The 23346-nt window shown below is 42.4% G+C and overlaps 1 protein-coding gene across 2 annotated transcripts in view; it reads right to left on the bottom strand.

Annotated features, from left to right (window-relative positions):
- Positions 1 to 23346, bottom strand: part of CDH17 (cadherin 17) — an 83118-nt gene that overhangs the window by 3053 nt on the left and 56719 nt on the right. For both annotated transcript variants that reach the window (XM_086695028.1, XM_025922731.2), the window contains exons 11-17: positions 22888 to 22964; positions 20790 to 20981; positions 11206 to 11450; positions 7597 to 7727; positions 4715 to 4954; positions 270 to 386; positions 19 to 132 (exon numbers count right to left, since the gene is read on the bottom strand). In XM_086695028.1, the coding sequence (XP_086551154.1) occupies positions 19 to 132; positions 270 to 386; positions 4715 to 4954; positions 7597 to 7727; positions 11206 to 11450; positions 20790 to 20981; positions 22888 to 22964 (1116 nt within the window). The remainder of the gene's footprint in view (positions 1 to 18; positions 133 to 269; positions 387 to 4714; positions 4955 to 7596; positions 7728 to 11205; positions 11451 to 20789; positions 20982 to 22887; positions 22965 to 23346) is intronic.

Below are 23346 nucleotides of genomic sequence, written 5' to 3'. Positions count from 1 at the left end.
CTGAGAAATTATACTCACCAATAACCAAAAATGTGGTCAGGAGTATACCAACTGCCATGCCCACGGTGGGCATCCCAGGCTGGTGACCTGCTGGCTGAAAACAATGTCCTTCCACACACGTGCAGAAAGTAACTACAACGCAAAACAGTATTTGGTAAAATACATTTTCAAGCAAAAAGTTTGCAAAATCCTATATCAAAGACAGGAATTCTCTCAAACTACCCATGGTGACAGACATTATCCCAAGTTGCCTGTGGCAAAGTACCTACCTGGCAAAGAGACTACCCCTTCCAGCGGTGGCCGGCCACCATCATTGATGCGGATTGGGACACTGTAAAGTCCCTCTTCAAAGTTCGTGTGCTTGGTAGAAAGTTTGGCATGAGTTCCTGTCAGAATAGGGGGAAAAATGAATGACATAAAAACACAACCTCATACCCACGTATCAACAGGAATAAAGCTCACCTTTGCAATATAATACTAAGGTTGGCCAGGAAATTATTCGATATAAGTATGAGTTAAATTACCCAAAGTATCATCACTCAACATTGCCTTCCATAACGTCAAACAGGATGCCAAAGCACCCTTTAATTTCTCAATTTATGATTGCTCTGTAGAATAAATACTACTAACTATCATAGCTCTGTAGCTATGTTTTATAACATGAGACTGAATGAAACACTGAATTAGAAAAAGAAAAAATATTCGAAGACGTAACTGCTAAATGATTTTCCAAATTAGGTAAAAACTCTAAGTCCTCAGATCCAAGAAGATTAGTAAATCCCAGGAAAAAGAAAAACAAACAAAGTGACACTAAGGCACATAATTATCAAATTGCTTAAAACTAGTGAGAAAGATCATCCTGTGCGTGCGTGTGTGTGTGTGTGAAAAAGAAAATCTTAAAAGCATCCAGAGGAAAAAGGATAAATTACATGTAAGGGAACAAAGAAGAAACGGTGCAATCCAGGACACCGGGGGAAAAACATCTTCAAAGTACTGAGAGACAGAAGTCTCAATAAATTTAAAAGTATTTTAGCCAATTGTCCCCTGGTTGCTAAGCAATTAAGTTAGAGATCCATAATCAAAGATGTGGGAAATCCCCATATATTTGGGAACTATATAACACACTTCTAAGTAAGCCATGGGTCACAGAAGAAATCTAAAGGGAAATTAGGAAGTATTTGGAATGGAATGAAAATGGAAACACAACACGTCAAACTTTGTGGGCTACAGCTAACATGACACTAAGACATAAAATTCTTGCACCAAATGCCCACAAAAACAAAGAAAAACTTTCCAAATCAATTGCCTCAGCTTCCACCTTAATAAAAATAAAACAAGAAGAACAAATTAAATTCAACATAAGAAGAATAAAGGAAATAATAAGAATCTGAGCATTGAAATACAAAACAAACATGCAGGAAAAAAATCTATGAAATCAAAGGCTGGTTCTTTGAGAATATCAGTAAAACTAATGACCTCTAGCCAGATTGATCAGGAAAAAAAAAAAGAGACAACTTTCCAATATCAGAATGAGGTGGCGATATCACTACAGAGTCTGTAGATTTTAGGAGAATAATAAAACCATATGACAAATAAGTTTGTGCCAATAAATTAGACAAATCAAACGAAACAGACAAATTATTTAAAAGATGCAAACTAATGGGGCGCCTGGGTGGCGCAGTCGGTTAAGCGTCCGACTTCAGCCAGGTCACGCTCTCACGGTCCGTGAGTTCAAGCCCCGCGTCAGGCTCTGGGCTGATGGCTCAGAGCCTGGAGCCTGTTTCTGATTCTGTGTCTCCCTCTCTCTCTGCCCCTCCCCCATTCATGCTCTGTCTCTCTCTGTCCCAAAAAATAAATAAACGTTGAAAAAAAAAATTAAAAAAAAAAAAAAATAAAAGATGCAAACTAATAAGTTCAACCAAGAAAAAGTCTGTAATTTAAATAGCCCTGTATCTATTAATGAAATTGAATTTTTTAAGCTTATTTATTTTGAGGGAGAGAGAGCACGAGCAGGGAAGCGGCAGAGAGAGAGGAAGAGAGAGAGAGAGAATCCCCAGCAGGCTCCATGCTATCAGCTCTCAACCCAACGTGGGGCTCGATCTCAGGAACCATGAGATCATGACCTGAGCTGAAATCAAGAGTTGGTCACTTAACTGACTGAGCCACTCAGGTGCCCCAAGAAGTTGAATTTTTACTTAAAACTTTTTATAAAGACAACTCTGGGTCCAAATGGCTTCATAGTAGATTCTACCAAACATTAAGAGAGAAATAAAAAACAATTTTACACAAACTCTTCCAGATAATTGAAGAAGTAGAATATTTCATAACTCATTCGATGAAGCAGCATTACTCTGACATCAAAACCTGACAAAGACATTACAAGGAAAGAAAGATATAGACCAATATCCCTCATGAATACAGATGGAGAAATCCTTAAAATTTTTGCAAATCAAATCCAGCAATACATAAAAATGCTAATATTTCACCACCAAGTAAGCATTATACCAGGAAGAGATTGGTTTAAGATCTAGAAGTTGATTCCAAAAGTTGATTGACACAATTCACCAAATCAATAGACCAAAAAAATCAACCATACAATCATCTCAATAGATGCAAAAGAAGTACATGAAAATTTTAGCGTCCATTCCTTGTTAAAAAACAAACAAACAAAACAAAACAAAACAAAAAACCTCTGTGCAAGTTAGGAACAGAAGATAAACTCCTTGATCTGATACAAAAAAACTACAGCAAACTTTATACTTAATGGTCAAAGCCTAAGTGCTTTCTCCCAAGATCAGTTTATTTCTACTCTCACTACTTTGATTCAACATTCTACTGATGGTTTTAGCCAGTAATAAAAAAAATAAAGAAATAAAAGTCATCTGGTTTGGAAAGGAAATTAAAATGCTATTATTTGCAGACAATATGATTGTCCATGTAGAAAATCTTTGGAGGGGCGCCTGGGTGGCTCAGTCAGTTAAGCTCAACTTCAACTCAGGTCATGATCTCATGGTTAGTGAGTTTGAGCCCCGTGCCAGGCTCTGTGCTGACAGCTCAGAGCCTGGAGCCTGCTTTGCATTCTGTGTCTCCCTGTCTCTCAGCCCCTCCCCTGCTCATGCTCTGTCTCTCTCTGTCTCTCAATAATAAATGTTAAAAAAAAAAAAAACTTAAAAAAAAGACACTTACAAAATGCAAACGCAAGTCATAACCCATGAGAAAATATTTGCAAACATATATCTGACAAAGAACTGATAACTCGATTATAGAAAGAATGCTAGAAGTCAACAATAGAAGGCCAACAGCCACATTTTTCAAATGGGCACAAAATTTGCCCAGCCCCTCCACCTGTGAAGATATATGGGTGGCAAATAAACACATGAAAAGATGCTCAACACCATTAGTCTTTAGGGAAACTTACATTAAAACCATAATGAAATGCTACTGCACTCCCACTAAAATGGCTACAATTAAAAAAAGCAAGCAGAGCAAGTATTGGGAGGAATGTTGAGCAACCAGAACCCTCATAGACTGCTGCGGATGTAGAACGTTACAAACTGGAAAGCCATTTGCCATTTTCTGAAAACTTTAACCATACAGCTACCATATGATCCAGCCATTCCACTTCTAGGTATTTAACCAAGAAAAATAAAAGCATATGCTCCTACAGAATTCTTGGTCACAATGCTCATAGCAGCTTTATTTGTAACAGCAAAGACTGGAAGCAAACCAAGTGACAGTCAAGAAGTGAATGGCTAACAAACTGTGAGAGCGTCTTACCATGGAATGCTACTCCATAATCGAAAGGAATGAGTATTGATACACAGAACGACATGGAGAAATTCCAGAATAAGTAAGCTAAGGCAAAAACAGCCAGCCAAAAAGACCACATACTGTATTATTTTATTTAGATAAAATTCTTGAAAATGCAAACTAATCTATAGTGATGAAAAGCAGAGCAGCCATTTCCGGGGATGGGGGGTGGAGGACTGGCGGGGTGGGGGTGGGGTGGGAAGTGAGGACTGCACCTAGAGCTAGAGCATGAAAAGTCTTGGGGGGTGGTGAAAATATTCTTATCCTTATTGTGATGAGGGCTTCATGGGCTCGACATTTATCAATTTCTATAAAATTGTGCACTTTAAATATGTGCCGTTTATTGTGTGACAATTATTTTTCCATGAAGGTGTTTTTATTTTTAAAAAAAAATTTTTTTTCAACGTTTATTTATTTTTGGGACAGAGAGAGACAGAGCATGAACGGGGGAGGGGCAGAGAGAGAGGGAGACACAGAATCGGAAACAGGCTCCAGGCTCTGAGCCATCAGCCCAGAGCCCGACGCGGGGCTCGAACTCACGGACCGCGAGATCATGACCTGGCTGAAGTCGGACGCTTAACCGACTGCGCCACCCAGGCGCCCCCATGAAGGTGTTTTTAAAAACCATTATGAAATCTGTCCCTCGGTGGCCATTGGAAATTTTGCAAATGCTGTTCAGATTGTCCAACTGCCCCTATACACTAAGGGGGATGCTGTATGTTAATCTCTCCTCCCTCCAAAGCCCAGGGCTTTCTTCCCCCTGGAGAGCTCCCCTCTACAGGTTCTCAAAGCATGAGCTTCCTCCCTGCAGCACGGGGGAAAACTCTGTGTTGAGTGCCACCGCAAGCACACCAAGGCAAATAAAAACTAATTTTATCATCCGTCAGTGTTTTGTTCAACTCACCGTTGACTCTCGAAACTTCCCAGTCATTTCGTGAGCTTTCACTGACGAGGGAATATGAAAAGTGTGGACTCGGAAATGACCGCTGATCATCATCAGTGACCTCAAAAATGAGAGTCCCCTCTTGGTGGAGGGGATGGCACAGAAACAAGCCCGTGTACTCCTTGGCTAGCCGAGGGGGGTTGTCGTTGACATCCAAGAGGGTCAGGTGGAAACTGGCTATGGAGCTCTGGGAGGAGCCGCCTAAGGAAGTAAGGGATTGAAACATGATATCAGCTTTCTCATTTTCCTCATAACATGACAAGATACCTTCTTTTCTTTAAAATAAATAAATAAATACACACACACACACACACACACACACACACACACACACATACACACACACACACACACACTCTTAAAGCAGTTGGGTATGCTGAAGTAGTAGAAAGATAACAAGCTTTTAGAATCAGACCCACTTTCGTTTCCTGGTTAAAAAGTCTTAGTGATGATAATAATAACTAAGATTTACACACTAATATTTTATACGTATTACTTCAAAACAACTCCAATGTGCATTTACTGATGACAAGACCGAGGTTCAGAGAAGTCGTGTGACTTGCTCAAGGTCACACAGCAGTAGAGAGGCTTCCATCCCAGGAAGTCTGACTCTAGAGCCCACAACTGCTCCTCAGCACTGACTCGGGCATGTTTGTGGTTTTCTACACCCGTTTCTTCAGCTGTACAACATGTGACTTTGTGAGGATCCCATGTGTCGTGTTTGTTGAAAACAGTAAAGGGCTGCGCGAATGTGATTTTCTGTGGTGTAGTGGTGAAAGATTTAGACCCTGTAGCCTTAATGGTTGGTAGCTGTGTGATGGTGGGCAAGTTACTTAACTTCTCAGTGCCTTGATTCCCTCGTCCATAAAGTATGGCCAATAATAGTACTTACCCAAAGTGTTGTATGAGGATTAAGTTGTCACACTGAGTGCTTGAAACACAGATGCCAGGGCAACATAAACACTGGCTCTCCTCATTCTCCCTGACATCAATCACAGATACCATTTCCACAATTTCTGACCCCATCCCGTTTCAATTCCAGTGAACCCTGTCTTCCTGCTTTGCTTTTCAACTGTCTTCTAGGGCCCTGACCACATTTAACCAAAGGGGGGAAAGACACTGTGCTCTTGAGGTCGTTTCAGGCATCATTTCAGAGCCAACAAGGGGTGCAGAGCATTGAATCCCGATTTTGATTTGTGAAACTTCTAAAATGTGAGAGGCCCCTAGGACACATCCAAAGTCAAGCGTTAATCCCCATGGTATGTTGTAGCGGAATGCGTGGCACAAAGGCTCAGCCAGAAACTTCCTGATTACTCGGGAGCTTTTAAATCAAGAGTTAAAGGTATACAATGTGATAATGGAATGCGCATCTGTGGAAACAAGCAAGGGAGAAAGACCGTCCCCCCCCCCCCCCGCCCCGCCCCCACTTCAGCAAGGCCCGTCTGCTTGCACACAATCGTTCCAAATTTGGCACACACTTCGGCATTTCTACCCTCATTGGCTTAATCTGACTGTGGTGCTTTTGTTTTTCTTAATCTTTTCACAGGCAGGGGCCATTTTTATGATTTCCATCCACTGGAATGTTCCCCATTCCACCTCCCAACCCTGGGCCTCACATTTTGAGAGTTTATTTATTTATATATATATTTTTGGTCTAAAACTGTATTTATTTAGTCCCAATTTGTTCAATTCTCATTTTCTGGTAAACCAGGCAGATATATTTACTATTTAATTAGAGGCTTCAACCAGCATAAGAACAACAGAATTTCTACTCTAAGTTAGAAAACTCCATTTAAATGCAAAGAAGCCTCATGTTTTAATCACCAGCCTTATCACTGGTAAGCATGCTATTCCTGTGGATTTATGTTGATTTTAATTTTTTAAATTCCCTGGAACTCTACGTTCAAAGTCAGTGGGGATATATAGCACCACAACGGGATCCAACGGAATGCAAAGATTCTGCAGGATGATTCAAACATCCTGGGCTCATCTATATACGTCTTTTCTTTCAAATGGTCACCTGATTTCATCAGAACAGAGATACCCAGGGCCAGCCAAACCTAGTGAATCAGAATCTCCAGGGGTGAACTCCTCCTACCTTATTGAACAGGCTCCCAGGTGATTCTGGCACATATCCAAGTTGACAACATGGCATAAAACACTTTCTGTCTCAGGGGTACCTGGGTGGTGCAGTCGGTTAAGCGTCCGACCCTTCCTCTCCACTCAGATCACGCTCTCACAGTTTGTGAGTTTGAGCCCCACATCGATCGGGCTCTGCACCGATGGCACTGAGCCTGCTTGGAATTCTGTCTCTCCTTCTCTCTGCCCCTCCCCTGCTTGTGCTCTCTCTCTCTTTCTCAAAATAAGTAAATAAACTTAAAAAAAAAATTTGTTTTAAATATTTTCTGTTTCAGAAAGGATCAGACCTGAACCACTGCAATCTCAGGCTGAAAGAGGTCAGCAGAGCAGTGGTTTGGCCCTGCTCTCGAGAGAAACCCACAAGCACTTTGGAGAAAGGGGAGGGAGTTCAGCGGGGACACAGACACCTGCCCAGAAGCTGTAGTCCCTCCAGGAACAAGAGCGAGTGGCAGCAGCTCTCTTGCTGACTAGCCAGCCTGCAGGTGCGCCCCTGCCTGAAAGAGCCCAGTTCAGGGGCACCCGTGGGCCACACCTTGCACAGAACCAGGAAGGTGTGGGCCCTTCACTCCACTTTTGCACCCTTATCAACCTTCCACTCTAAGATAGGCTGACAATTTGACCCAGTTAAGTTTCCCACCCGTGCCATCTTCCCTCCCATGTCTATTAACGTACCACCTAATAATTTGCTCCTTTTTCTTTCTCACCTACTTCGGTCGCCATCACTTGCACCCGATACAGACTTTCAGCTTCCCTGTCCAGAGGAGCCGTGGTAAAGATCTCGCCAGTGGCAGGGTCAATTTTAAGCCAGCCTCTTGTGTTGTCTCTCAGAGAATAACTTCATAGAGTAAAAAGAGCAAAAGAAAACCCACATTAGTCTGTGTGAAAATGGATTATTATGCCTTATCCCTTGCATATCACTTATAACATATTTAAAGGGTAATTAATTAATATTATTAATGCTTTATTTGTATCTCATCTATCTTCAAAAGGAGGATGTCCTCATCCTTATGGATTTGTAGTTATACTTGTTTTATTAGAAAAGGTATAGTCACAAATTCTGGACCAAAGAAGTTAAACTTTTCTGCAAATCAAAGGTTTCTAATTAAGACAGCCTGGAAACATCTTTAAAAAAAATTTTTTTAATGTTTATTTATTTTTGAGAGAGAAAGAGAGAGAGAGAGAGACAGAGTGTGAGCGGGGGAGGGGCAGAGAGAGAGGGAGACACAGAATCTGAAGCAGGCTCCAGGCTCTGAGTTGTCAGCACAGAGCCCAACTCGGGACTCAACCCCACAAATGGTGAGATCATGACCTGAGCCGAAGCCAGATGCTTAACCGACCGAGCCACCCAGGTGCCCCCTGGAAACATCTTTTAAAACTGATTAGCAAACCACTCCCTCTAAGAAAACTTGAACACCCAGGGGCAGAGATGCCAGGGAATGGGTGGATACTCAGGCTGCTGGTGGCACAGTGAATTGTTCCTTCTACAAACATCTACTGAGTGCTTAGCAAACATCAGGCTGTAGAACAAGAGAGGAGATTATCAAAAAAACAAAAAAAAACAAAAAACAAAAACCCAAAAAAACAGGCTCTTAGGCCAATGGAGGAGACAGATATAGAAATAGATAATTCCAGTAAAATGTGGTAAATACAATGAGAGGGGCCCTGTGGCACCCCAGAGAAGCCTTTCTGAAGCAGGAGATGTTAACTAAGGCAAGAAACAGGATGCTTCAAGCAGAAGCGATTGCATGAGCTAATGCAAAGAGACCAAGGAATAGCCTGGTGGTGTGAGAGGGTCAGACATCCCAGCTGTGTTGGGATAAAAACTGGAAGCAGTGGATGGCAAAAGATGAAACCAGGGAAGTAGAAAGAGCCAGATAATGGGAAGCAATGGGCAGCCGTGGAATGCTGTTAAGCAGGAAGGTGATCTAGTCATATTTGTGTTTTCAATGGAACTTGTTGTTAGGTGTGTGAGAGATGAATCTGAGACAAGACTAGAACCACAGGAAAACCGATTAGTGTTGCCTTTTGAGAGGCAACACAACATAGCCATAAGGATGTCCATATCTTTAGGCCAAAGAATACCACCTCTGGAAATTTTCCCCCAAATAAAAAAAAATTTAATCAAGGTTAAAAAAGAATTCCATTCATGCATATATTCAAAATATTTTATATAATAAAAAAATACTGGAAACAACCTATATGTCCAGAAGCAAGAGAATGATTAAAAAGCCAGGGTGTATTAGTTCATCAAATTAATTTTTTTTTTTTTGTAATATTAGTATGTTCTATATGCCAAGCACTGTTAGGCTGCGTGCACAGCTGATGAAGAAATCCTATGTACTTGTGATTTCATTCTGAGTAAGATGGGAACTCTTTGGAAGGTTTTCAGTGAAGTCCTTTGAGCTGATCCACTTTTTAAAAGGACCACTGTGATTGTGGCAGGTGGACGCAGGGTGGGCTGGAGGAGTGGGCAGGGATGGACCCAGGAAAGAGAGGATGGTGGTCTGGACCATGGTGGACATGGTGAGAAGCATTTGCATTCTGGATATATTTCCAGGAAAGGATCTCTAATTTTTGCTGGTGGGTCGGATTAGGACCCAATGGGTGCTGATGGATTATAAATTTTGGGGGCCGAGAGAAAAAGAATGCACTCAGGCCAAAAACTTTGGAGCCATCCTTAATTCTAAACTGACCTATTACTAGCCTCAGAAATATTGATTATTCCTCGTTCTTGAAATGCCTTTTCTCATTTGTCTTCTTACAGGACACTCCCCTTCTCGGTCTTCTTCCTCATCTTCCTGATCTCAATTTAATAGCATGTATATCTTTTCCTTGATCCAAGAAATGTTCTTAAATGACTTTGTTTTCCCTACTCATAAAGTCAAAATTTTTTTCACTTATCTTTGACTAATAATCTTTATAGCATTCTCATGAAGAAGGCAGAAGTATTTGTTAAACAATAAATGGCCGTAAATTACAAATATTTTGTGCCCCATCATAATTTGTGGCTCTGATGTATATATTAGTACCTACACTAAACCACACAGTACAGCCCCCACTCTTCTTTCTTTCTTATGTTTGCCTTTAAAAAAAAAATGTTTACTTATTTTTGAGAGAGAGAAACCGAGCACAAGCAGGGGAGGGGAAGAGACAGAAAGAGACACAGAATCCAAAGCAGGCTCCAGGCTCTGAGCTGTCAGCACAGAGCACAGTCCCGTGAGATCATGACCTGACCTGAAGTCAGACGCTTAACCAACTGAGCCATCCAGGCGCCCCTTATGTTTGTTTTTATGGAACCAGAGAAGGATGTAGAGAGTGAAATTGTAGATGGGAACTTTATTCCTTGATAGACAATCAGAAAAAGGTCTTAGAAGTGATCCCAAGTACCTAAATGACAGCTCACTGGGAGGCAAGACTCCCCTCAAATGTTTCAAGAAATTTAAGGAATTTAAGGTCATTCATAACCACATGCAATGGTTTAAGGCATGCTAAAGTATTTGTCATGCCGCAGAAGCAAAAGATTTGGGCTCAAATCCTATCTATGTGCTTGTTAACTATACAATCTTAAAGAAGTTATATATTGATACAGATATGGATACACACACACAAACACACACATATATATATCTTGGGCAAATTATCATTGTTCACTTCTAAGGCAAATCTATGTAAGTCCTGTCACACTGGGAAAAAATGACTAAGAATGGAAAGATTTACATCTTTTTTTTCTAACCGCCTCAGCCTGGGCACTGGCCTCTCCAGAGGCAGGCTCTGGAATGAGTCTTGTCACCCCAGAACTATTGTCCAGAGATCCAAGAAATGTAGGCACTCTGCATCCAGAAGATTCCCTTATATCAGGTGGCTGAGTCTGTCCAACCGGGCTTTTGCTTCATTCTCTCTTGTCTAGAGCTTCAGTCCATTTTAGGGACTGGGCTAGAACTCTCTCCCAAACCCTGGCCTCCGTGGCTGGTACAGACACAGAGCCTGGCTTTGGGTCACCCAATTTCTGGACCCCATCTGCTGAACTCACCAGCTCTCAGCCACAACTTGCAGTTAGTGGGCTGGGATGGAAGCTGACATGCTTCCCACTTGCCTGGGCCTGGATTCTCACTGATGCCCAGAGGGTACTGATGACTGTTGGGACCAAGATTAAGTTCACCATGGACCCTAGGATAGAGCTTCAGATCACTGGCTCCTTTCTTAGGGGAGAGCCCTGGAGTCAGGCCAGCCTCTCTGCCCCTCCCAGCCCTTCTTCTTCCCCACTGGCCATGGTCACAGCACAGCTAGGCCTGCCCAGCGTTGCTCTCCTCTACCTTATGTCCAGATTTTCCGGATCCTTGGCAGTCACGTTGCCCACTTTAGTGCCTACAGCCACATCTTCCCTGACTTTTGCTTGGTATATGCTCTGGGAAAATTGGGGTGCTTCATTCACATCTGTCACAATAAGCTTGAACTTCGCAGAAGAGCTGGTGTTATAATTTACACCAGACACCAGAGGCTCAGGATTCTCCGCTTGGAACACAATGTTGTGAACAGCTACTGTTTCAAAATCAAGAGGCTGTGTAGGGGGAAAAAAAGAGGAAAAATTAATTTGGAGGACGATTAGCTCCCTTAAAAGATTCGGTCCCAAAAGTCCTTTAAAAACTTTCTTACAGAGAAGCAGTTCCCAATTTGGTGTCAGCAAAAACCTACTTCTCAGAATGATAACAGAACCATAAAAAAAGACTTTGCTAAAGGACTTATCAGAGCTTTTAATATGCTATATGCATTCTGACTCTCCTAAAAGAGGAAATCAATATAGCATTCCTCAAATTTACTTAACCCTGGGATACTCCATTCATTCAGCAGAAATTTATTAATTCTATCAAGAAAATTCCCAGAAGACAGATGGGGAAAGGCTCATATTGAGATGTTCACATTGTATGGAGAATGATTTCCCAGAGACCTCGGGATCCAAACCCCAAGATAAAGGACTTAACCTCATAGAGGGTGGCAGAGGTTAGCAGAGAAAATCAAAAGATAGAGGATCCACTCTTGTTCCAGACCATGCTGGACAGAGCCAGGAATCAAGAATCAAGAAACTAATTTGAGTGTAATAAGAGGAAGCACATAACAGAGCTACCCAAGACAAGGAGTTGCTTCAAAAACCAGTAAATTCCCAACTCTGGTAGCTTTCAAGAATAGGGTTAAACAAGATATAATAGGCTAGCCTAGAAACAACTTACATATCATTTAAGTAACTGGTTCTGTGTGACTTTTAAGGTCTCTCTCAAGGCACAGAGTCCATGATTCTGGGGGTGGGGGAAGAATCCTAACTTTAAAGGCCTGCTGAAGAGTGATAGCCCCTAAAGTTGGGCTTCTCATCTGGGATTAAAAGGCTTCTAGGAAGCTGTGAAGCCCTAGAAACCAAAATTGAAATATTTATATTTGTGTACATGTGAATTTTTTTCCAGGGAGAGGATACAGTCACAGTCTCAGTGGCACCCAGGACCTCAAAAACAAAAGAACCAAAGCAAAGCCCAAAAGGTACATTATGGATTGTGGAAACCACACTGTTTTGTTCACTCTCCCAGGCCTGTAGGACCCAGGACCTCTGGTGAGCTGTCAGTCTTTTAACTTTGGTTTATGTCAGTTGCTCATCAGTTAAACAGAAATGGTAATATCCATTCAGGAAGAGAAAAACTCATCGCTTCTTGGCCTTTTGGCTAAGATCAAGGAAGAGAAAAACTCATGGAGGATTTGACATACCATCGCATTAGCTTGGCCTGCCCTTCCCTAACATCCAAAAAAGTTCTCTCCCTCAGTCAGGACTTGGCTCAATGTCAATATTGTCCTCTCCACATCAGCTTTCCCAATCCGCACCGGCTATCCCCAGATGGACAGGCTCCACATCTTCTGTAATCTCACAGTACCTGACTCAGGAATCTCATTGTTTGATTATCTATTTTAGATCTTTACTGAGCATAAGCTCTCTGAGAGGAGGAATTGTGTTATATTCATCTTTGTTTCTCCACTCTTCCTTGGCATGCAGTATCCATTGTGTTATCAGTCAAGAAATATAAAGATGAGAAGGACTTGGTCCTTCTTGGGCTCTTGAGAGCCCCAGTAGAAAAGAGATTCTGGGGAAAATTCCCACTCTTCAGAAACCCCTCTCCTCTATGCACACACAAACACACACAACATCACGACACAATTTCTAGTTCAATAGAAAGGATGATAGAAAGATTGTTCATATGGAAGAGAAAGGATTATGTCTGAAGACTCAAGGTCATTTGAGATAGAAAGTAAGAAGCAATTGACAGGATATAACATACAGGATATAAAATTTTGTAAGCTAGACAAGATGTAAAAGAGAGGATGTTTACAGAGATAAGCACCCCCTATCTGCAGGCCATGGCCCCATAATGATTTTTTGATCACCTCCAAGTGATCTGATAGAGCTCCTCACCTGAGGGTGGGGTGCAAGCTAGAGCTTCTGACTCCCAGGGACCCACTCCTTATCTCAGGGGATGAAGACAGGGGCATCAAACAGAGAAATCCTGGCAGATAGAACAGCCCCAGAGCAAGCCTACAATGTGGACAAAGGATTTACTCTGTTCCTTGCTGGTCCAGCCAAGTCCAAGCTCATGCAGGCAGCTCAGCTCTCCATGTGCTCAGACAGAGGAGGGGCATCCTATCCTCTCACCAAATGGGTCCTACATGGCCTCCCTGGATTTCCCACCCCATCACTGCCGCCCCCAGAGGTGGGGGATAAAAACACGAGACACCATGTCTGCAAATGGGAAGAAGCCTGTGTTATCCTGACAGAACATGTGAGACTGAGAGTAGAAAAAGATGAGAGGGGAGACTGTGTCTCCTGCTAAAGAGCTGGAACTTTATCCTTGAGGAGCAAAGAGAAGCATTACACACAAGACTGACAAGGTCAGATTTGTGTTTTAGGAAAATAACTGCAGAAGCAGCCATGTGAGGGTACCCACACCCAACAGGGAGACCGGTAACAAGAGGATGTCAGTGCTCCTTAAACACTTACTGAATGGAAGACCAAATGAGAAAGGAGCAGCCTGCTATTGATCAGTGTGCTTAACTTTCACACCAGGAAAAACACTGACCCACATCTTCCAGGGAAAAAATTAGAAATGAAAGATGCTAAATTAGCAAATGATAATCAGCAGAACTTAATCAGAGAGAGACAAGCCTTATCAAACCCTCTGTATCATCTTTCATAACACAGGGAGGTGCCTGCAAAGCCAAGTCAAGAGACCCATTGTGGCCTTTTAGGATGGTCTTGGGTCCCTCTAACGAGATATATTCATCAAATAAACTGAAAAAACATGTTCAGGCCTCAATTCCTCTTCACACAACTACTTGAAAGGTCAAACGCGGTGATTTAGATTCAACCTGGAGGCAGAGATAAAAGTGTTGAGAGAGAGGAGTTGAGACTGGGGTTATTTCACATTTTTACCAATGACTGGTGACAAGAAAAAAGTGTGTGCATTATTTTTCCAAATGATGCTTGAGCTGGTTAAAAATAGGCCACATATTGGGGCGCCTGGGTGGCGCAGTCAGTTAAGCGTCCGACTTCAGCCAGGTCACGATCTCGCGGTCCGTGAGCTCGAGCCCCGCGTCGGGCTCCGGGCTGATGGCTCGGAGCCTGGAGCCTGTTTCCGATTCTGTGTCTCCCTCTCTCTCTGCCCCTCCCCCGTTCATGCTCTGTCTCTCTCTGTCCCCAAAATAAATAAAAGTTGAAAAAAAAAAATAGGCCACATATTGAGAACTCAAAAAGCCCAGCCACAATAGAGAAGTGACAAATTTGCACTGAAAAAGTTAAAGCTAGGGGCACCTGGGTGACTCAGTTGGTTAAGTGTCCCACTCTTGGTTTTGGGTCAGGTCATGACCTCATGGTTCATGAGTTCAAGCCCCGCATCGGGGCTCTGCACTGACAGTGTGAAGCCTGCTTGGGATTCTCTCTCTCTGCCCCTCCCCAACGCTCTCTCAAAATAAATAAATAAACTTAAAAAAACAAAAAATGACCTGAAAATTTTCAAACTAAAACAAAACCCTGAATTTTAAAAAGGGGGTCCAGGGGAGTTATTGATAAGCTGAGCAGGACTCAAAGGAATAGACTTCCTGCTCCTGATACCCACTTGGCCCCAAGACTATCATGTTCTATCACACAATAGGCCAGCACTCTGGGTGACAGTAAATATTGAGCAGGACAGCATTCTTAAAACTTGATTCATCCTAAGCATCACTTTGGCATGTGAAATAATAGAAAATATATATATTGTTCCCTGCCCCTGGCTCCTGACACTGAACTCCTAATAACCCCCCTGGAATTTCCTGGGTGAGAAGTACCTTTTGTTCTAATGAAGCAATTCTTGGTGGGGTCCTGGATTGTTTCAGGATGGGGGCTGCTCACCAGAAAGAGCAAGCCATAATTAGAAGCTTAGCACTTGTGGCCCCACCCCCTAGGAAGGGGAAAGAAAGCTAGAGATTGAATCACCGATCAGTCCTGTCTGCAGGACAAGCCTCCGTAAAAATCCCACAAGCTCACAGAGCTTCCAGGTTGGTGAACATATCCGGTGCTTTGAGAGAGTGGTGCACCCCAACACAGTGGGGACAGGAACTCCTGCACTGGGGACACTTCCAGACCTTGTCCCATGGGTCTTTTCATCTGACTGTCCACCTATATCCTCTATCATATCCTTGATAAAATTAGTGAATGTAAGTGTTTCTCTGAGTTCTGTGAGCTGTTCTAGCAAGGGGTGGAACCTGAGAAGGGAATCATATAGCCAGCCAGTTTATAGCCAGTCTCTCTGAAGTGCAGGTGACAACCTGGGGTTTGCAATTGGCTTCTGAAGTAGGGGTGGTCGTATGGAACTGAGCCCTTGACCTGTGGAGTCAGCACTATCTCCAGGTAGGTAGTGTCAGAATTTTGTTAAGTTGTAGGACTTCAGGCTGGTGTCAAAGAATTGCTTGGTGGGGAAGACCCACACACGTAGCGTCCGAAGTGAAGTGTGATATTAGTAGGAGAGTAAAGGAAAAAACTAGGAGGGTTTCTCCTCTTTGCAGGGCACTTATTAAAATGACTGATTTCGGAACAGAAATTCCACATTAGACGTTCAATAAATATTTATTGAATGAATTAATGAATTTTTGCCCCAGACAGGAACCTCGGGATCTTGCACTGCTTACAAAGACCTGGTACATGAACCTAGCCAACATCAAGTTGCCTTTCTTCGACGAAATTACATTTGGTAGTCCTTTTTACCTCCAAAAAGATAAAACCACTAAGAGTGCTCTGCTCTCTTCTGCAGAATGTAAGCTCTGTAAGAACTACTTTAATAAATAGCAAATGTTATCTTAAAAAAGTAAATAAATAAAACAACTGATTTCCAGGCCTTCTGCTGGAGAGGCTGAGTCAGCAGATCCCTGGTTCGCACCACTGTACACTTGGAGTAGGCAGGTTTGGCCCCCGCAGCAAGAGCGGAAACACATCTGCCCACGGGCAGAATCCTGGCTTCTGCCGTAGATTGAATTCATCAAAATTAAAATAATGCCGGACATGTATTAAGTTTACTATGTGCTGGGTGCTGTACTAAGAGCTATAAATGTATTTTCTCATTTAATCCTCCAACAGCCTCAACAAGAAGGTACCTCCATTTTACCTATCTCTACAGATTAGAAAACCAAGACTGTGGGAGCTGACAGCAGTTGGTTAAAGTCACAGAGCTGGTAAGTGGCAATACCAGGCCTCAACAGAAATGTTTTGTTAGAGGAGCCAGAGGTTGGGGGTCGAGTTCCCAGCTCTGCCATCACTGGGGGACCTGAACCACATGCATGCAGTGGAGCTTAGTTCCAGTCCACTGGAGTCCGTGTGAGACATTAGCACATTTGCCATTCAGATGAACAGGTGCTGATAGAAATGTGATTAAGAACTTAGTTTTCGGATATGACACCAAAAGCACAGGCAATAAAAGCAAAAATACACCAGTGGGACTACATCAAAGTGAAAAGCTTCTGCAGAGCAAAGGAAACCAGCAACAGCATGAAAAGCCTACCTACCTACCTACAGAATAAAAGACTTTACAAACTGCATATCTGATGAGAGGTTATATGCATCATGTAAGAAGAAACTTCTGCAGTTCAACAGCAAAAAACTGAAAAAATTAAAATAATGCGATTTTGAGACGGGCAAAGGACTTAAAATAGACATTTCTCCAAAGAAGATATACAGGTAGCCAACAGGTATATTGAAAGATGGCCAACATCGCAAATCATCAAGGAAATGCAAATCAAAACCACATCTGTTAGAATGGCCATTATAAAATTTAAGAAAAGAAAATAACAAGGGGCACCTGGGTGGCTCAGTGAGTTAAGCATCTGACTTCGGCTCAAGTCATGATCTCACAGTTCGTGAGTTCAAGCCCCACGTCAGGCTCTGTGCTGACAGCTCAGAGCCTGGAGCCTGCTTCAAATTCTGTGCCTCCCTCTCTCTGCCCCTCCCTTGCTGCACTCTGTCTCTCTGTCTCTCATAAATAGATCAAACATTTTTTAAAAATGTTTCTTTTAAAAAAAGAAAGTAACGAGTGTTGGTGAGGATGTGGAGAAATTGGAACCCTCACACACTATTGGTGGGAATGTAAAATGGTACAACTGCTATGGAAAATAGCATGGAGTTTCCTCAAAAAATTAACACTAGAGCAGCTATATAATCCAGGAATCCACTTCTGGACATTTACCCAAAAGAACTGAAAGCAGGAAATTTGCATTCCCATGATCATGACGGCATCATTCACACTAGCTAAGGACGGGACATAACCAAAATGTGGACAAGTGAATGGATAAAGAAAATGTATATACACACAATGAAAAATTATGCAGCCTTTTTAAAAAAGAGGAAAATCCTGTCATATGCTACAGCATGGAAGAACCCTGAGAACATTAAGCTAAGGGAACTAAGCCAGTCACAGAAGGACACATACTATATGATTTCGCTTAAAGGAGCTACCTGGAATAGTCAAATTTACAGAAATGGAAAGTGGAATGGTGGTTGCCAGGAGCCGGAGGGTTGGGGAAGTGGGGAGCTCCTGTTCAAGGAATGCACAGTTCCATTCATGCACGATGAAAGAGATCTAGAGATATGCTATACAACCGTGTGCATATAGGTAAGGTGCACTATAAAATTTTAAAGGATAGATTTTATGCGACGTATTTTTGACCATAATTTTTTCAACTAGTTTTTTTTTTAACTGAGTTGAATCCTCAGCAGCTTTTTTTTTTTTTTTAAGTTTATTTATTTTTGAGACAGAGAAAGAGACAGAGCATGAATAGGGGAAGGGGCAGAGAGAGAGGGAGACACAGAATCAGAAGCAGGCTCCAGGCTCTGAGCCATCAGCCCAGAGCCCGACGCGGGGCTCGAAATCCCGGACCACGAGATCGTGACCTGAGCTGAAGCCGGACGCTTAACCGACTGAGCCACCCAGGCGCCCCGTTTTTTCAACTAGTTTTAAACGTTGAAAGATGATTGACACGATGGTTCAAAAGCAATGGTACTCCCCTAGCAGCTTAACGGATATGGAATTAGAAGCCTAAGACACACACAAGTAACCACATTACAGGGTCTAATTTACTTAAAACACTAAGAACAGTATAAATACACACATCTGTCATAGTGAATACATACATCCTAAGGGCTATTGGTTAACATTTGGTATATCCTAAACCAAGAATCTACACCTTAGGGTGAGCTGTTGCTTAGCATTTAAAAGATCTTAATCAGAGATACACGCTGCAGCTACTGCAGGCCTTGAGCCACAACTACCTCAAGCAGCCCTAGAAGGTTCGTTAATTGGCAGAGTGATCTTACAAAGAGATGGGGTGATATTAGTGGTCTCCAAGACATGTAGTCTGGTTTAAGATGTGGTATAATCTCTCAGTCATCACATGAACAACAGTGTGAGCATCTGGCTAGGCTAGCAGCCTATACCCTTCCGAGTTCTAGAACTCCAGTTCTGTTCTGTCTAGGATCCTCTTTCTTTGGACAGTCAGACAAATCCTCTCACGAGAATACTGTCATCACAGTGCCTGAGGGACGGAGAGCTGGGACTTCACGGGACTACAGCACAAACTGGATGATTCTTTTTGTGTATATAGTGCAGAATTCAGTTATTTATTCAGTCAACCAATATTTATCAGACTCTACGATGCGCCATGCAATATTCCAGACACTTGGAATACAACCACAAACACAATAAGGATGTGACAAAGATTTAGGTCAGAGGCCTGCGTGATTGTAACGTACCTCCTCGTGCCAGGGTTGTGTGGGAGGATACTCACAGCTTGCACCCACCGCTGATCATTCGGGGTCACCAACACCTCCCTAAAGGTGCCCAATAGCCACAAATGGTCAAGTTAACTTAAGCTGGTTCACAAAAGCCACCACAAAGAAATGTTGACATGTGGAAATTACTCGTACTGAGATGGACAGGCCTCTATCTTCTCATAGATCTCCAAAGAGCTCTGGTCCTGGACAAGCTGGGAGCTGTTTGTCCCTGTCAGCATGCTTCCTGGAGCACCCACTGCCAACTCTGAAAACGGTCCTTTCATTTGCCTGTTCCTTCTGTGGTTCTTCTCCACATAGACAGCCATGAAGAAGGAGGGGGGGGGTAGTTATAACATCATCTTTTCCAAATGTCAGACTGAGACAGATGCTAATGGTTTGAGTTGGTCCAAACACAAACCTTGCTGCTCGATCCCAACGAGGCCCTTTGTCAGAAGTGAAGTATAAGGTAATAATAGGATCAGAATCCTGACACTCTGCCCTAGGGCTCCCTTCAACACTAGCACTTTCCTCCTCGTGCTTCTATCCATTTTCTGTGACATCATTCTATTCTGTCCTCCTCTTCAGCTTTCCTTTATTCTGGTCCAAAACTTTCCTCCAGCACCTTTTTTTTGCAGCCTCTAGCACACTGCACTGCAAACCTTCAACACTCAACCACACCTACAGAGACTATCACTGTAACTCTTATCCCTTTTATTTCCAAATATATTGGATGACACTGAGTACTGCTTCCTATTGAGTCATCTGGTAGACTATTTACATGCTCTAAAGCATAGATGAGGCAGCCATAGAGAAAAAAGGTCAGTTGCGGGATGGGAATAGAATGAAGAAGGGATGGGAAGATCCTGTACAAGGAAGTAGCTACTATGGTAATTAGACTTTGGCTCTAGACTTCCCAGTCCTTACAGAAGGAAAGATAAAGTGAGAGCCAGTGAGTTCAGCAATACCATAAAAGATGAAAGTAGGGGGTTGGCAGGAAGGATAGGAGGAAAGGATAAACTTGTCTATTAAACCTTGGAAGGAGATATACCAATTTCCAGTCATTATTAAAGAAGAATCTATGGATGACACATTAGAATAGAGGGTCTACGGCCTAAAGGGCTCATAGGGCTCATCCAGTCTAACATCCCACACTTGCAAAGTAAAGCCCTAAGCAAAACCTCCCCACTCCCAAGATTTAACAAATAAACATATAGAACACCTAGTTAAATTCGAATATCAGGTAAACAACAAACATTATTTTTAGTATGAATAGGTCCCAAATATTGCATGGGATACCCTTATTCTAAAATATTATTTATCCTATATTTTATATATCTTCTATGGCAACCCTCCCTCCCTCCACAAAGGTTACTTGCTGCGTTAGTGACAGACGCAGAACTAGAATCTTGGCCTTCTGTCTTTCCGGTGGATGAGAATGACTGAGTGCTCTAGGAGTCCCTCACTACACCTGCAAGGTCACTGCTAATCCATTACCTCTGCTCGTAGATCCTTACACCGTCCCAAGTAACTTGATTTATCAAAAAGAAAACTTCCACTAATGGGGCTATTTACCTTTTTAATTATGACATATCCAGCGTTGGTATGGGGATCTGTGTCAATCCCCAGTCGCCCCTCACTGTCTCCCTGTATAATACGATACAGGATTTTAGAACTCCCAGTAAATGGCTCATCAGTGTCTGTGGCCCGGATGGTCAAGATGGTGGACCCAACGGCTGTGTCTTCAGCAAGAGTCAGGTTTCCATACTAACAACAACAAAAAAAAAAAAAAATAGGAGAAGAAAACGAGAATGTCCTCTGTCATCAAGCACAATTGCCAAAGGGCAAATTTGTCTCTTTGGTTTCACAATGAACACACGTCATAGTTTGTATCAATACTTACCGAGCATGTTTTCCTACTGATAAATTTGGTGCAGTTGATTTTGACTTCATTCATACTTGTAGACTGATATCCATTGCACCAAGAAACAGGTCTCAGAGCTACTGGTAGGACTCTAAAATAGATTCCCCTTCCCACATCCAATATGTTTACTAACTGAAATTATTATACTAGTGATCATATAAATAAATAGCTACTATGTGTTGAGTACCTAAATTGTGGCAGGCACTTTACATCCATTATTTTAGTTCATCTGTAATCCACCAAGGAATAGAGGGTAAGAGCCTGAACTTTGGAGTCAAACAGCCTGGGGATGAGTCCTAGGCTTGCCACTCAGGAGCCAGGTGACTGGAAGCAAGTCATCTAATTTCCTTACGTCTCAGGTGATCATCTGTCTAATGAAAATAATAGTAGGACCTACTTCCTGCTTGCTGTGGGGATTGAGAGAGATAAAGCATGTAAACCCCCTGAATGCCTGGCACATAAGTACTCAATAAAGATAAGCAATAAAACACTCCATTGAGTAGCTATATTATCATTTCCATTTGACAGAAAAACAAAAGATTGGAAGGGTAAACCCCACCCAAGAGCACACAGCTAGTGAGTCACAGAATTGGGACTCAAGCCCATGCTTGTCCAGTTCCAAAGCCTGTGTTCTTATTCACTGGCCTAGACCATCTCCACTGAAAATCCCCCGATCATCTCTCTCGGCATCATGATCTTAAAGATGGTAATAGGCAGGGCCCAGGAGGAGGACTGGGGCAATGACAGAAGCCCACTCACTCTCTCAAGAGCCCAGTTTGTATTTCCAACTCTCAAAGAAGGGTGTTCTTGTCCTCAGTGTGAAAGCACTGTCCAGATGGACCAGAAGGAAACCACAACACAAGGAAGGGCTCCTGGAGACTGAGAAGGAAGGGGTTCCTTACCCCATGCTTGTGTAGCCCCAGTGCCTGCTACACAAGTTATATTCAGTCACACCTCTTGCCGCCCCAAACCCTCTCATACATCAATTCCCTTTCTTTGTCACGGCCTTGTCCCTATTTTGATTTGTGATCATCATCGCAGGGCTCTGGACCGTCCCATAACTGACTTCAAACATGACCTAACAATCTAGTCAAATGGGCTTCCCTCTGCTCTAGAATAAAGAGAGACATCCCTTTTAAGGGAAGCAGTGGTAAAACCACCCCAAGTTTAAAGCCCAAATCAAAATATGTGAAATATTTTTCTTGACGTTCTCTACTGATCCTTTTTCTCCTGCTTTTTCTGACCAATTTTCGTAATTCTTGCAAATGTCTTAAGCACATCCTTCTTGAGCTTAACTGAGAGGTTAGTTTTTCTTCTCCTTTCTCTTACTCAATTATTGCAAAAGGAGTAGAAAGTGCCAATATTCCAAACATCAAATTTTTGACTCAAAATGCTGGTCTGAGACCATTTATTGTCACACAACATATAATGACAAATTGCAATTAGCCATTCAACTCCATTCCGTTTGACAAAGATTGTGGGTGCAGCTTTTAAGCAAGCCCTTGGAAGAAATGAGCCATTGGTAGAAGTTTATAATTCTGTTTATAAACGCTGTTATATACTATAACAGTGAATGTTATTGTTCCCTGAAGATTTCCACTGAAGATGGTGTCTGGGTTTGTTACCAGTTTGCCTAAAGCTACCTTTAAAGTCTGGGATTTTTCCTAACTACTTACAGTGTCTTTATCGCAGAAGTAAGGGTCAAGCAATATGAACAAAATAAAGAAAAAACAGCTGAAAACTACTCACATCTGATTTTTCAAAGATGGGGATCTGATCATTGATATCAATAACATTGATCTCCACGTGACAGAGGGTTTTGAAATCTGAAAGGCAAAGTCATATGACAATAATTTTTCGTTAGAAATCATGCATTAAAATTAGAAATCTGCAAGAAAAACATTGGCAAGGCAAGTGACAGCCACAGCCAGAATTCTGCTACTGACATGCAGTTTTTGTGGAAACAGAATTCTCTGCTCCCCACCTGTACCCACAAACAGGTCACCAAAAGGAGGCTGGAGAAAGCCCTGGAAGAAGTTCCTCTGGGCGCTCCAGGCACATGGAACACATGCCCCTTCCTCGGTAAGGCTTGTCCTGATCAAGGAAGTTTGGGTTTTTTTTCCTGTGAAGCAACCAACCTCTCTTTTCTAACTAGTGAAACTTTTGTAGCCTTCAAAGCCTAGTGCAAAACTATCTTTCCAGAAAGCC

The sequence above is a fragment of the Puma concolor genome, chromosome F2, assembly GCF_028749965.1.
Source record: "Puma concolor isolate L17-30 chromosome F2, mPumCon1.1.hap2, whole genome shotgun sequence".
Taxonomy (NCBI): domain Eukaryota; kingdom Metazoa; phylum Chordata; class Mammalia; order Carnivora; family Felidae; genus Puma; species Puma concolor.
The sequence above is the reverse complement of the archived record's forward strand: the minus strand, read 5'-3'. Positions and strand labels throughout refer to the sequence as shown.